Source organism: Bolinopsis microptera, chromosome 8 (assembly GCF_026151205.1).
Source record: "Bolinopsis microptera isolate Bmic1 chromosome 8, MBARI_Bmic_1.0, whole genome shotgun sequence".
Classification (NCBI taxonomy): domain Eukaryota; kingdom Metazoa; phylum Ctenophora; class Tentaculata; order Lobata; family Bolinopsidae; genus Bolinopsis; species Bolinopsis microptera.
In genome coordinates, this window is record NC_087079.1 from 1,394,693 (window position 1) to 1,410,953 (window position 16,261).

The following is a 16,261-nucleotide window of genomic DNA, read 5'->3' on the forward strand; positions in this document are numbered from 1 at the left end:
GTAGTCGGCCAGCCTTCGTTTATCTCCTTCCACTTTCTGCTGTTCTTCTTCAGATAAACAGCCCTCTTCTTTGTCCAGGTACCAATCTATATAGGTTTGCTTGGGCGGCATGGGCACGTAGCTAAAGCCGTAGCTAAGCTCGTGATCGTGGCTATATATCAACTTTTCATTGATTTCTTTTTCTTTAGTTTTATAATCACTTATCTTTTTCAGTTCTGAAATAGAATTTTTGAGGGCACGAAAACATGATTTACAGAAGTAAAAATATGAAAACTGCTGTAACGGTTCCATTTCACTTCATTACCAGTTGTCTGGCAGTACTATATTCAATATGATATTTACCACAATATTCAGTTGAAGATGAGAGTAGGTGATCAGTATCTACTATCATTGTCAAAGATTTTAGATTGCGTTTCCGTCAGTAACCAAGATGGCCCTTCATATCTAGGGAAAGCATCGGGTCAGCCGAAAACAAAAATCTTCTCGCTGGGTACAGTAATAGTTCTTTAAACCCTGTTTTTGCTCAATTCTTTCCCCATTCACAATAAGGGAAACGAAACAACGTCTGCATCTGCTATGTTTAAAACACAGATAACAATCTGCTAAACAAATTACACTTATACCTTACAACAAAATATATATTACCTTACAACAAAATAACCGAAATGTAAACAGGCTATATTCCTGTTTCGCTTTATTGTAATATACTTTATAGCGACAAGAGTGAAAAAGAAACAAAGAAAACGGAACATACACAATTTAAGCGATCATACATTTAACAACACCAAATACCAATACTACCATTATAAAACTCTCTTCTTCCTAGCTGAATAAAGCCTACATAATCTTAGATAACTTATGAAGTTATGACCACTTCATCTAAGATAAAAATCTCCTTACGACATTAACACTATACCGCCATATAGCATTATACGGCTGCCCTGTCTCAATCACGATTCACGATCCCAACTGCTATTAACAGAATAGTTAATATATACCTCTCGAACAGCTCTGTTAAGATTAATAACCCGTCACTTACTACATGGTCTACTTGATTAAGAATATTTCATTACAAGTAAGCTGACTACTAGCAACATAACATGATGTACTAATGTACTAATGTTCTAATCCACTCCACTCTAATACCTCAGGTTGAACAGTACGTGAAGCCAGAAGAGGAGTTCATCACTGACGAGGATCTGGGTCTGAGTTCAGAGGAAGTGCAGATGTTGGAGATGGAGAATGAGAGCATGTACAGTGAGCTCACCGCTCTTAGTTCAGAGGTCAGTTCAGAGGTTCAGTAGAACAGCTGGCTGTGGTCTGTGTATTATGGGGGGGGGGGGGGGGGGGGGGTGCAGATGTTGGAGATGGAGAATGAGAGCATGTACAGTGAGCTCACCGCTCTTAGTTCAGAGGTCAGTTCAGACTTCAGTAGAACAGCTGGCTGTGGTCAGTGTATTATGGGGGGGGGGGGGGGGGGGTGCAGATGTTGGAGATGGAGAATGAGAGCATGTACAGTGAGCTCACCGCTCTTAGTTCAGAGGTCAGTTCAGTGGAATAGTGGGCTGTAAACAGGCACAGCTGGCTGTGGTCTGTGTATTTCATTTGATAGATCTTGATTTTGTGTTGGCAGTTGTCACGTGATTATGATAAACACATTTCATTAGCTATATCTAAGTCTGTAACTTCTTGGTTCGATTGTAGTGTTATTTTCTAAGATTTTTGTATTTGTTTCAAATTGTCTCTGTAATATTGTGGTTATGATATATCGCAGGTACAAAATATCGAGGGAACAGTGATGGAAATATCCCGGTTACAAGAGATATTCACAGAGAAGGTACTAACACAGACAGACCAGATATTTGAACTTCATAGGACTGCCGTGGAAACAACAGGTTAACTTTAATTGTGTTTTATATGTACATATTTTAACTTTACTATTCTTTTCTAATTGTAAAGTGACTAATTGGTAATCAGGTTCAAAATATGGCAACATATCAGACACATAATTTCATCCATTTTTATGTTAATTATAGACTTATTTTAATTATAGACATATTTTAATTATAGACTCATTTTAATTATAGACTCATTTTAATTATAGACTCAATTAAACAATTTAGGGCATTAAAAATATAGATCATTAATTTAAATAACCAGATTTTAGCCGATCCGGTGTCGTAACACGTTCAGCTATTGTCTGTACTAGCCATTAATCTGGCGGTCTTTCGTAACTGAAAGTTTTATTCGCTCCCTCTAGAAGTCTAGATAACTGGGAGTTTCACGTGCACATTTAATTAGTAATTACCATCAATATAATATCTGTGATAAAGAAAGGGTTAAAGTACTCGAAGTGTTTGAGTCCAACTAATTCCCAAAATAGTTGGACAAACAAATTGAGTACATGCTGATAAACTACTGATATAATAGAACATATTATTCAAGAGCCATTTTTATGAATTAGTTATTTTATTTGTTCTTACCAACTCTAGAACAAATAGGATCGCCATCTGTAGGAACCCCATTTCCGTTCTGACATGCAGCCCTCTTCCCGCCAATGTTGTAAAAGTGGCGGGAACTACATACCAACGTTATCTCTACACCGTGTTTCACTGGTAGTGGGGTTCCCAGTGCAACTCCCTCCCACGTCATATCTTGAATCTCACAGTCAGCTGTGTTGGGGAGTTACTGGGTTTAAGTTACTTCATTTTGTACTAATTGAATAATTTAGTTCGTCTAATTAATTATCATGATTATTCGGACGATAAATAATAAATTCATCTCATTATCTAACTGAATAACCTGGATTTAAAGAAGAATGTGCCCATTGATTCCACACCAAACCGTTACTACCTCCCCCAAAGCAAGATGAACTTAACTCCACTCAGAGAGAACCCATCACGGTACGGGAACGTTAGGCCAATAGTCTGAGGTTAATACAAGTTATAACCGCACCAAATTCAATGCCTTCACCTCAAATATATTATATTCAAATGTAATATATTTGAGGTGAACGCATCCAATTAGGGTTGATTTCCCTCTTTTTCATGTTAAACTGGTGAGCGTGATAACGCTTTCAGGCGTCCTCTAGTCTAAGTAAAAATTAAATCTGTAAAATGCGAAGGGCACTGAAATAAGAATTTATTGTTCAAGTTGCGAAAATTCGCAACACCTAATTGTAGTCGAATGTATTTTGAATGCACCTACCTTCTCGTTCACAAATATTTCAAAGCCGTCCTGCGAGCATTTTACTTCAACCTTGAAAAGTTGACCATCCTCCAAATTTGGCAGCGTGGTAGATATTTGATTCTCATTCCAAACGTTTGAATCCTTCGTATTTAGAACTAGCTGTATCTGTAATAGTGTAATGTGTACAGTGTTCAAAATAATATTGAAAAGTCGAACTGATAGTGATAATAAGGCGGAAACTGAGTAGTGCCTAAAATGAAAGATAAAGTGGTGCTGATAAATCCTGGCATATCAAATTGATATTATAAATCTCAAATCTGAAATCTGGGTCCAATGAAAGGCATTACTTTGAAGCGACCAACAAAACAACGAGCGAAAGTAAACCTCCTTTTTGCTAGATCTGAAACTAATATGTAACATATACATGGTGGGATCATCATCCTGCACCAGATTTATACTGAACGCTGAAGAGAGGGCTGCAAATGTTCCGCACACTGAATAAGAGATGTTATGTTCTCTGGCTAGTAGCAAGTAGATTTTACCTCGTTAGATAAATTAAACACATTCCCAAGGATATTTTATTTTGCGTTTTGTATAATTAATTAAGTAGATACTCATAGATGTGGATACTGGTGGGGAGGTGAAACACATTTGTTTACTTTAATAGTAAGCACATGTTCAGCGGGTTGAGGAGGTGAAACACATTTGTTTACATTTTTAGGGTAAGCACATGTTCAGCGGGTTGAAGAGATGATACACATTTTGTATTATAGAAGGCTTGTAACACTTGTAACGCTTTCTTGTTACCCCCCTTTGAAGGCCCCGAATTATTTTCTGAACGAAAGCTCAAAAATAACCGAGAAATCGACCTTCTTATTAACTCATTTTGATGACTGTTTCTGACCGAAAATTGCACGAAAAATCGATTTAGCTAGGTTTCAGAACCTATAAACACTTCCTTATCCCTCAAAATTGATGTTTTGTAGTTGATACGAGCAACAAGCAACATATGTTTTGATCCTTCGGTTCTACTCATGACCTAGGCAGTTAAGCTGAACCCGACAGATCGAGGCAATCCTCACCTTAACTGATCAAACTGGTACTTACACAATTTTCAGATATAAATGTTCTTTGCGATACGTTTATTGCAGCTTTGCAACTTGAGTGAAGACCAGAGTACGAAAACACACAGCAGGTAAGCAACTCACTTTTGGTGACTGTTCCTCACGAACATTCTGATCCTGCAACATATGAACAGCTAGGGAGATCGTCTCCTTAACAAATCGGACAGGTACTATCACAATTTCCAGAGCACAGCATGATAACAAAGTCAAAAGAAACACAACGAAGGTAGGTTACCAACACCACAATATAACAATTATACTAACAACTGAATTAAATTTATTCTGACGACGGGCAGCCCTGATGTGCTCCGTCATCCTCAACGAGCGACCACTTGTAATAGAGGTGTTATGTCATGTGACACCGATCCGTCCCATCACAAACAGGACGAGTCAGCAGATCGATATCGTGTGTTTACTTTCCTTAAATCTTTATTTGACCTTCTGTTCACATTGTTATCTCTACCACATCTCGGCTCGGCAAGGTCCGCGTGCAATATCTGCACCGCGGTAAACACGCCATGATTACGTCATGAACTTGAAATAGTGTGATTGTTGTACTTATATAACCGTGCCCATTGCCCACGTACAATACAAACTGTTGGGGGGGGGGGGGGGGGGGGGGTTTAAGATAAACAACCGATCTTGATAGTGTGTTGGTCGCTCCTCCAACTGACTGTGATGCTAACTGTTCAATCAGGAACGAAACATTAACATTGTTTAGTTATAGCATGTTTCGGTTTAGTTGTCCAATTGCGTATTATTAAAAACATTTACTCTAATATGAGGTCGCGATTGTGAACTGAGTGAGATCCAAATGATGAACTGTGCTTTAAGTTTACACCAACTGGAAGCAAAGGAATAATGCATATATCCATGAGTGCTGCTTTGCTTAACTTTGACAGTAAGTGTTTAAAAACAGAATCTAGGACACGACTTCACTGACAAGAACTGTATGTTCCAGGAGGAGGCAGTATACAGGAGGACAAGCATGGTTATACCTGACAGAGTTGAAGTACTAGTTCACCATGGTGCAATTTCGACTTCTCACATTTTCAAAAAAGAGTTAGAAATAGATGCAGCTGTTCTAGGGACTGCTTCAAAACTTTTTTCCTAGTATATTGCAACGAAGCTAAATGCAGGTAAATTCAGGTATCGAGATCACAGATAACATCGATATGGAGGTCCTGGCTGGATATCATGGTCAACAAATTTAAGACCCTGGTTGGCGACGATCTACCGTCACTAGCGAAGTGCCAGAAAGCCATGCCCGCATGCTTCGCTTCCCACCTCAACACTAGGATTGTGATTGACTGTACCGAGGTATGATTTGAGTCCATTACCAGAACCGAATGAGCAGCTACAACTTTAGAGCTCAGACAAAATTATGAAAGTCACAGCAGATAAGTTGACGCAATATTTCGCTTTGAACGTGACCAGTGAATTGGTGTTCTCTACAGCAGTACAATTACGGCGGGGTGCGAATTGTGATGTTCAAAATTTCATTTTGTTATTGCAGCTGTAGCAATTGAAAATTCCTACAATCCACAGGTCCCAATTGAAGCTCCGTCCAACATTGAGTCGGGCGCCAGATGTTACAGCCATTATAAGTGTAAGTTCAGTCGATCATACCTTTCAATAATGCTGAACCTGCAACGTAAATTACAGATCTTCTGCTTTCGTACCTCATACAATTTCCCCTGCATAATTGTTCTGTTCCATCTCCAGCTACGCACACAGCCAAGTTACTGATCGGAATTGCGCCCAGTGGGGTAATCACGTATGTCAGCCGCTGCTACCCTGGTGGCACAACCGATAAGGAAATTGTAGTGGATAGTGCCATACTGCAGAAGCTGACTGTTGGTGACAACGTGATGGCTGACAAGGGGTTCCTCATTCACGACATTTTGCCCGAAGGTTAGTTCCAACCGTGCTACACTCGAAATATGAGATTTTTCTGAACGGGCCCCCTATAACACTAACAGTTAAAACCAACTTAAATCGTAGTATTTATATTTTTGTATGCGGATTGCGAATCACCAAAATGATGCTCCTCTGGCGAGATAACGTGCTCTGACCTATGGTTTCTAATTTCTCGTTAAGGTTTCAGCATATTACGTGTTGAAACGTCACGTAACAGTTGAGTGTATAGTGATGAATCAACGTCCGGTTAGTTAAGAATAAGCGGCATAAAAAGCGAATTAAATTTCAGGAGTTACACTAAACATCCCAGCGGGGATGTGGGGCAAGACTCAGTTCACGCCGGAAGAAGTAGCAGCCAGCAGAAAAGTCAGCATCGCCCGCATCCACGTGGAACGCTCAATTGGCTATCTGAAGCGGTACAAGATTTTGGGAAACAAAGTTGTGGCGAAGATGTTGCCTTATCTGAGCGACATCGCATTCGTGTGTGCCCAACTTGTTAATTTGAACCCTGTTTTTTTGAGGGAAGTGGACAGTGATTTTTTAAAAATGACCTGGTCTGCTTAAATAACTAAAAAATTATGTTAATATTCTGTTCATGACTGGACGATAAGTTCCTACAATCCCCCCCCCCCCCCCCCCCCCCCCCCCCCCCCCCCCCCCCAACAGTTTGTATTGTACGTGGGCAATGGGCACGGTTATATAAGTACAACAATCACACTATTTCAAGTTCATGACGTAATCATGGCGTGTTTACCGCGGTGCAGATATTGCACGTGGACCTTGCCGAGCCGAGATGTGGTAGAGATAACAATGTGAACAGAGGGTCAAATAAAGATAAGGAAAGTAAACACACGATATCGATCTGCTGACTCGTCCTGTTTGTGATTTGACAGATCGGTGTCACATGACATAACACCTCTATTACAAGTGGTCGCTCGTTGAGGATGACGGAGCACATCAGGGCTGCCCGTCGTCAGAATAAATTTAATTCAGTTGTTAGTATAATTGTTATATTGTGGTGTTGGTAACCTACCTTCGTTGTGTTTCTTTTGACTTTGTTATGCTCTGGAAATTGTGAAAATTACGCTCTGGAAATTGTGATAGTACCTGCTCTGGAAATTGTGATAGTACCTGTTCGATTTGTTAAGGAGACGATCTCCCTGTTCATATGTTTGTTATATATGGTAATTTATTATGTAACTTATTTATGTATATTATTCCTTAGTCTCGTATGACCATAGTTGGTACTACAATAAGTGGGTTTCACTTCTAAGCTACCGTATACTAAATTGTTACAGGATCAGAATGTTCGTGAGGAACAGTCACCAAAAGTGAGTTGCTTACCTGCTATGTGTTTTCGTACTCTGGTCTTCACTCAAGTTGCAAAGCTGCAATAAACGTATCGCAAAGAACATTTATATCTGAAAATTGTGTTAGTACCAGTTTGATCAGTTAAGGTGAGGATTGCCTCGATCTGTCGGGTTCAGCTTAACTGCCTAAGTGCCTAGGTCATGAGTAGAACCGAAGGATCAAAACATACTTGCTCGTATCAACTATAAAACATCAATTTTGAGGGATAAGGAAGTGTTTATAGGTTCTGAAACCTAGCTAAATCGATTTTCGTGCAATTTTAGGTCAGAAACAGTCATCAAAATGAGTTAATAAGAAGGTCGATTTCTCGGTTATTTTTGAGCTTTCGTTCAGAAAATAATTCGGGGCCTTCAAAGTAGGGTAACAAGAAAGCGTTACAAGTGTTACAAGCCTTCTATAATACAAAATGTGTATCACCTCTTCAACCCGCCGAACATGTGCTTACCCTAAAAATGTAAACAAATGTGTTTCACCTCCTCAACCCGCTGAACATGTGCTTACTATTAAAGTAAACAAATGTGTTTCACCTCCCCACCAGTATCCACATCTATTAATTGATTAATTAAATTGACAGCACTTACCTGTGATCGCATCTCCTATAGCTAGTGGTTTCTTTAGGTTGATTTTAGGGTTGGTCTCAGGAACTAGTGGAAACAAAAAGTCTGTATTGGGTCCACTTGACACTGCTGGAAACAAAAATCAGAGATGTTAAAACATGTTAGTGGAGGATAAAATGTCATTTAGCTACCACTTTCAAATAGATGTTAAAAAGTCACTTTTACAGTATTGAACTGAAGCAGTATAAGTAAAACGTTGAGAACAAACCGTTTCCTATTGAGAGTAGTAGTGAGACTATGAATGATGTTAGTACTATTCGTAACATGGTGTCCCTCTCGAGCTCAATAAATACTTGACAAGTTCTTAACACATTGATCTCCTGTTAATACAGTTCAATTTACTCAAACCTATATTTTGGTCATCCTAGTGATATATTTACAAATTGCAAGTCAACTTAGATAAGTTACTCCGATAAGCAGAAAAGTAATGAAGTCCCACAGACTAAGATGGAAAAAGTGGGGGGGGGGGGGGGGGGGGAACTCCGGGTGCCTATAAACTCAACTTAGAATTAAGGAACGGGGCTATGGCGAGTCCTACAATAGGCAAAGTGGAGAGCAAACAATGGGGAGAAGGTGAGCATGCGTTGGGGAGAGCGGTTAAACGAGGGCAGTATCCAAGCATGCATATTCAGTAGGTAAGTATTAAGTAAAGCTTGCGTCTGTAGAGGCAGTAAACCTAGCGGAGGTAGGATGAAAGGAGTAAAAGAGGTTAGACTGTTTCATATATTAAGATCATGTAAATTTGAATACAGGATGAGCTGACCATCTATGCGTGTGGATCGATTACGGAAATTAGGCATTATCTAAGTTCACAAGATGCTTCGTGGTTAGGGAGCTTTTCGGGGTGAGAACTCGAACAATACCATCATTACACAGATGTCAAATCCCCTATATTCTGCTTCTCACCGAGTCGACTTCAGATTCCAGAATAGTTAGACGTTAGTTCACCAAACATAACAAAAAAGGTGGTTTAAATGTGACAACCATTTCATGTATCTAATTTCCTTATACAATGTAGTTTATTAGGACTGATAGAGTGATAAATAAAATGTAACAACAAAAACATTTTTACCGTAAATATTGGCCGGAGAGCTTAGCAGTACATGGCATGCGCCATGCAATACAAGAATAAAGGTGAGGGATCGTGAATGGTGCAGATAAAGATCATTTAAAGATTTAATGATATCATGCTCACAAAATACTAACAGCCCAACAGGCAACATACCTAAAATAATGATCCCACTCGTGAATTTTAACGATTGGGATCGTCAAAATTCACGAGAATTTCTGACTGGACCAAATTTTATTACTGAAAGTTTATCATCTTCGTAAAAGCCATATTCTGTAAATTTGTATAACGTTAACTAGTTAACTGAACAAAGGAACACACAGTGCTGTTAGGAAATAGTGCAAGTATAACTATAAAGGGTGCGCACAAGATATTCTATGTGAGTTTTAATCGTTTCCTATATAACCGCGTCATTCTATTTGGGCCTTGGGGGGGGGGGGGGGGGCATTTTATTGAATATATTTGGCCCATTTGGTGATCAGGACCGAACTGTTAAGAATCTTTATCGCCTCTTCCAGGGATCCTACAGTCTAAGTCAGCGTCCCTCATAAACATAAGAAACAGTCAGGTGGTTTAAATGTGACAACCCTTTCAGAGAACACAAGATCGGGTAATGAAGAGTTGAGAGAAGCTATAAAGAATTCCGCTGGTTTTAGAGTCTGGCTACTCTTCTTCTTCGTCATGGCCAGCTGCTGTCTTCTCTTCTTGGATTGGTATAATTGAGTTGTTCAATAGGGTTTTAAAATTTCTGTTTTTCTAGTGAAATAATGGGGTATTTTAAATTATTTGCCGTGTTGTGCCTTTAGGTATTTATAAATTTAAAAAATAAAATACGTTGTTCCAGTCTTAGTCTTATGTGTGTAATTTAGTTTTTGATCTAATAAAGTATGTGCTCTCATCACTTTGACTATCTAGAGATTTTGCAGTTCTTTGTACAGATATTGACGGTTTGGTTTAATTCAATTTCAGTCTGAATAGTGAATATTTTACAAGTTTGCCTTCTTATTGCAGTTAATATTCAATCCTAAATTCGAAAATCCTTTACATTGATTATCTATATTATGCTATGACACCATACGTTTTCAATAGGTATTTTTACTGTACTTGTATTTTCTAACCTTTATTCTTAGATAGGAAATGTAATTTTGTCTAACTCTCACTCGGGACGGAAGTGTTATTACCAGATAGTCTGGTAGCTTCACTAATGGAAATACGCTGAAATGCAGGTAGTTTACGATATCATTCAATTCCATATTTTTAACTTCTATTCTGAAACTTAGTGACATTAGTCATTGAAATCTCTCTATAAGTAACTCTTTATACCGTGAACATGTATATGCCTTGCTCATTCTTTTTCTCTAATCCGTGTTTGGTCAGTTCGTGCGTGAGGAAAGTTACAATTAACTTAAAACAAAGTTTAGATTAGATAACAAAATAATTGGCTTTAAATACGATACAATCGTATATTTCAGCGTCAAAACTGAATTTTAAAATCAATATTAATAATATAATGATATTTCTAGCGTCACAAAGAATAGCTGCATCATTGTTTCTCTTAGAACATGATTGAGTCTGCATATCGTAATTACAAAGATTCAATAATTGTATTTGATTAGCCTAGCATGAAAGTGGTCATAGTATATTAAGGTTAAGAAAAATGAACTACGCTGTAAAATCCCTGTGCTGTACCCATGGCCATTGCTCTGTGAGGAATTATTCTCCCCATCATCATTATCATCATTATCATCATTATCATCATTATCATCATTATCATCATTATCATCATTATCATCATTATCATCATTATCATCATTGTCCTCTAATTCATTCTCCAGAACCCCATCTCCCTCATTACAGTTCATCAGTAAGACCTGATCTACCTCTCTCGTCCTCAGATCGTCCTCACACCGCTTCAAAAACTCATTTTCACACGGAAACACCTGTTTTATAATCTTATACAGCTCATCATCGTAGGTTTCTAAAACCTGCTTGGTAGCAACATGATTGTGTACCCCGTTAGAAGGATCTGAGAAGGCATTGACATTAAACCAACTCTGTACACCCTCTGCAAAGTACTCCTGCGCGTTGCTCATAGCGTAGGTGTTAGCCCAGATGGTGCCTCCTGACTTCCGGTCATTGTACCACTTTTTGAGGTTGTTCTCCCAGTTGGAGATGGCGTATTTAGCACCGAGCAGTTCCACACCGTGCGCTAGTTCGTGGAGGAAGATGTCCTCGTTGTAGTATCGGTCGTTTGAGTAGCACATTATGTTCTCCTCAGCACCTGGGAGGAGAAAGTTCAGTGGTAGTGGTAAGGTCTATACGCCAGTTTCACTGTAAAAGTGCACTAAAAAGGTACACAGAACAGGGACAAAAGGATTTCGCGGCATGTACGAAATCGCGAAATTTCCCATTCTCCGCGACAAATTTTATGTGTAGTTTAATGTATAGCCTGTTAAATTTCGCGGTACCGCGAAATTTGGCCAAAATAATCGCGAAATCCTTTTGTCCCTGACACAGAATGTGAAAGTAACACACCTGTAGAAATAGGCCAGGCCTCCGTGGCCCCCAGCCCTCTGGCCCTCTCGTCCCAAAAGGCGGGTTCCAGCCAGCTGTGTTCAGGAATGTCAGTAGTGACCTCCGTATCAGCCATCACCCCCACTCTCCCGTGTTTCTTGTAAAACCACTCCCTTATCCCGGAATGGTCTGCTAACATGAATCTCAGCACGTAGCAGGCTCTCTTCAGTGCGTCGTCTGGGACTATACTTGAGGAAACAACGGGTATACCGTATGTTTCTGTGTACTTCTGATAGTGGGACGTGAGACCTTCAGGAGCCATCTGAGCGGAGGATCTCAGTGAGGAGGGAACCTCTCTGATGGAGCTGCAGGAGTTGGTGGTGGTGGGGATGCCAGGTCTGTCCGCTGCTCGCCGGGAGCGGGAGAGAGGGGTGTGGTCAGAGAGGGACTGGTATGTGGAAAATGTTTGTGGAATGTGGTGGGAGAGGGAGACTACAGCAAGGAGGAGGAGGCATAGGGTGGTTTGTAACATTCTAGGATAGAAGTTATTAAAGTCAATTTTCAGCACAAGTATAAGTTCTAATAGTAATACGTGTGCCAAGTAGTTCATAAAGCACGCACTCAGTTCAAACGTATCATTTATCAAGCAATGTAAATGTACGCTATACAATATCTGCGTAAGGCGTGAGTATCGTATTCCTCTATACATTCCACTATACATTCCATAGTGTATACTGTATAGTCTATATATGTTGCATTGTGGCTTGTGCACAGAAAGAGATGCTGCTTCCAATGACCACTGTACTACTCAGTTATATGGAAAGGTGGCTACTAAAACAAAGGTACGTATTAAAATTTCAATGAACCGAAAGAATGTGGATGTTTTTTATTTCAAATGGAACACAAATTGGCTGTAACTCATACGTTAAGGGCTAGTTAAACAGAATACAGAAGTCTCGTTGTAAAATGGTCAGATGTTAGTCGGTAGTCCACACATTAACAAGATGATACTATAATACAATTACAGGAACTGGCTAACGTCATATCGTCATGATTTAATGATATTTAATGATATATAAATATCATTACATATCATTAACTCGTCACTGCTGACCTTTATATTATTTTAACATCCACCGCTTTGCCGCGAGGTGGCTAAAAAATATATCATTCAGAACGATTAATGGTGAGTGGAAGGAGTAGGGATAGGAAGTTAACTACAATTGCTTCGTGTAATAAAAGATAACAGGCACAGGCGCTCCTTCACAAATGTCCGCAAACGACACGCATACGATTATTACATATACACTGTACACTCAATACAGGGTGTTCCACATAAAATGTGCCTACCTCAGTCCCCAAATATTTGTGTCAAAACTTTGGGCTCAATTAATTTGAGTACCAAAAATTTGGACTTGAATTTGTTTCCCAACAAATTTGGTTACAAAAATTTTGGTTACCATAATTTTAGTCACAAATTTCGCAAATTTTTAGTCTACAACGATTTTAGTCACATTTTTCGACTTTTCGAGACCATTTCCCATTCCATTTATTTAATCCCATTCCAAGTCATACTTTAAAGTTTAACTGCATGATGATAAAATGATTTGTTGCAATAAAGAAATTAAACAAATAATTTGTAAAATAAAATGCAGTTACTGTTAGCGATATTTAACGGTTTATTATAACATATAGGTAGTGATATAGCAGCAGTTTTAAAGGCTAAATTCTAGAGTTAAACTAGATGCAGATACTGCCTGATGGGAAAAGGAAGTAAGATAATGTGAAAGCATAAAAGCTGTGGATTACACGTGTAATAGTCAAAGTAGTTCAGCAGTAGGAACGGTGATGTCATTATATTGATTATAAACAATGTAAGCTCACTAATATTTGTCATCAGTCATCAGTCATATACGCTCTACTGAAATTTTGGTCTACTTTTAAATTAGTCGCCGAACAATTTAGTCTCAATAAATTTGGTTTACAACAATTTTAGTCAAAATTTTGACTAAATTTATAGCAGACTAAATTTGTCGTTCTTAAGGTGTTTGTCGACGAAAAATTTGGGCAAAAAATGTTGCTCTCTTGTTTATAATTTTGTATAGAAATTTAATATCCTCTTGCTCACAACAGCATCCCATCTAGTGACCAATACTTGAACTTGAAGGAAGCTATCGTGATCAGTGATGTTATTCTGTTAAGTTTATATAGTTATTAGTTATAATTATATTATGTATTATGTACATTAAATTATCTGCTTTAACGTACCATATGTATAAATTTCAAACTGAAAACTGACATATTTATTTGTATCACCAAATATTAATAGTTTTAATTTGAATTGACCATAAACCTTAATACCTTTGTACATAAGGAAATGAAGATAGAGCGTGATTCTCAAAATAAGATGGAAGCACCTGAAGCGAAGCTGTGTTCATCAAGAGAAGAGACTGAAGACAAGCCAGACACTCTATCTGGAGACGAGTCAATCAGAAAACGGAAATTAAGGCTAATAGCAATTCTCCCCGCAATTATAATACTAATAGGACTGATAATTCTAACTCGTTTCCGTAACATCCTTCCGACAACCATGAGACCTTTTGATTTGGAAGATAAGCGAATAAATCACGCGGAGAAACCCTACACAATCAGCGGCGCTCTGAATGTTACTATCGGCTCTTTGTCTGTGCTTTTCTTCACAATCATGTGGTTTGTGTGTGAAGGCAGACTTCAGAAACCAGTGTATAGAAAAAACACTATAAAGGTCCTAGCGACGGTTTACTTTACCATGCTGGGGGCGTGCTTTATGATAGTTTTAGTGAACTCGACGAAGAATGTGGCTGGACATTTGAGGCCTTATTTCATAGCTGCATGTAAACCAAATGAAACTTTGGTTGACGAGTTGAAGTCTCGTGGGACGACCTGGGTGGACGAAAACATGTCCGAGGTAATTTGTACAAGCAAAAGAAGTCAGAAGTACAGATGGTCTTTCCCTTCGGGGCACAGTGCAGAGGTAAATATCATATAGATAAAATGAAATGTTTTATTCCGTTGGTCAAGCTCATTTTATACATAACTATAAGGACATTACCTGCATTATTTTTACTGCGTGTTTAACGGAATTTTGGGGGTTATAATCACGTTCGCCATTCTTACCATTTCATTCGGTTACTCAGAAAATTGAGAAGACAGCTGTCTCTATCGCTTTACTAACCATTCTTTCCCTCAGGCTTGGTACGCTATGACGCTCTCGATTCTTCTCGTCCAGTACACCCAAAACATCGCCGACAAGTACGCTGAATTTCGCTTACTCATTTTGCCCGTTAAAGCGACACTACAATTCCTCTCGTTTACGTTTGCCAGTGCGACTTGCATTTCGAGGACTTATGACTACCATCACCACTGGTGGGACGTACTGGCGGGAAGCCTGTTCGGAGTACTGGTAGCTGTTGTGATATTTTACTGGTTTTTAAAACCAGTAATGGAGAGCACAGACAAGCCGCCAGTCCCTCAAAAAACTCCACGGTGTGAGGAGATAGCTTTAGTTCCCGTTTAGATTTGGGCAAAGAAAGCATGGTTATATTAGTTTGAGGTACTGACGACTGACGAGTTCCTTAACTAATACGTTACTTCTAAAGTAACTATTACTACTACTACGAGAACTAATGTCCAGTGTGAGAAAGTGCGGGGCTGTTGTGGCGATGATAAAACCAAAAAGAAGCAATACTGAATGCGCAAAGTTCAACGTTGAAATCAATAAAAAATCTACCAAATATCGAGGTATTAAGACAACCACTTACACTCAGGCTTGGTACGCTATGACGCTCTCAATTCTTCTCGTCCAGTACACCCAAAACATCGCCGACAAGTACGCTGAATGTCGCTTACTCATTTTGCCCGTTAAAGCGACACTACAATTCCTATTGTTTACGTTTGCCAGTGCAGTGCGACTTGCATTTCGAGGAATTATGACTACCATCACCACTGAGGAAAGCATGGCTATATTAGTTTGAGGTACTGACGATACCAAATATCGCAGTAAAAACAAAACACGGAACCCTTTTTGAGTTTTAACAGACGATTCACCAAAATGGGTCGAATATGAAGAGATTCCCGCGAAACTCACACTGGTGAACAGCTTAGACCCTTTCTAAGTTCTAAATGAAAATCTTTATTATTGCCTGACATCAGCTACCCAGAGAGAACATTATGGAACTCCTCGGAATATGACTAACTGTGATGCTCGGAACAAGTTTAGTTTTCCCTCTGATTTTAGTCCCGTCCGAAAGTTAATATGATTAAGAACAGACCCATATAAAAGTTTAACTTAAAGTAGCACTGCACAATGCAATGTATAAAGTATTCATTTTTGAGGTATTTGATATTTTGGATGCTCTATTTTCTTGTGAGAGTTTTTGCTTTACATTATACTTCACTATAAGTATTCACTATAAAAG

The 16,261-nt window shown here is 38.9% G+C and overlaps 2 protein-coding genes across 3 annotated transcripts in view; both read left to right on the plus strand.

The window, feature by feature from the left end:
* LOC134819104 (syntaxin-18-like) overlaps positions 1-10,282 on the plus strand; it is a 40,500-nt gene extending 30,218 nt beyond the window's left edge. The window contains exons 6-8 of the mRNA XM_063828876.1: positions 1,152-1,283; positions 1,775-1,895; positions 9,886-10,282. Of these exons, the coding sequence (XP_063684946.1) occupies positions 1,152-1,283; positions 1,775-1,895; positions 9,886-10,013 (381 nt within the window). The 3' untranslated portion in view covers positions 10,014-10,282. The remainder of the gene's footprint in view (positions 1-1,151; positions 1,284-1,774; positions 1,896-9,885) is intronic.
* Positions 1-15,959, plus strand: part of LOC134819102 (uncharacterized) — an 82,844-nt gene extending 66,885 nt beyond the window's left edge. The window contains exons 2-4 of one of the 2 annotated variants that reach the window (XM_063828873.1): positions 10,421-10,516; positions 14,179-14,817; positions 15,034-15,959. In XM_063828873.1, the coding sequence (XP_063684943.1) occupies positions 10,511-10,516; positions 14,179-14,817; positions 15,034-15,360 (972 nt within the window). In that variant the 5' untranslated portion in view covers positions 10,421-10,510 and the 3' untranslated portion in view covers positions 15,361-15,959. Of the gene's footprint in view, positions 1-10,403; positions 10,517-14,178; positions 14,818-15,033 lie in introns of those variants that run through there. The other variant, XM_063828872.1, reaches the window with a different exon arrangement.
* Positions 15,960-16,261: the final 302 nt, after the last annotated feature.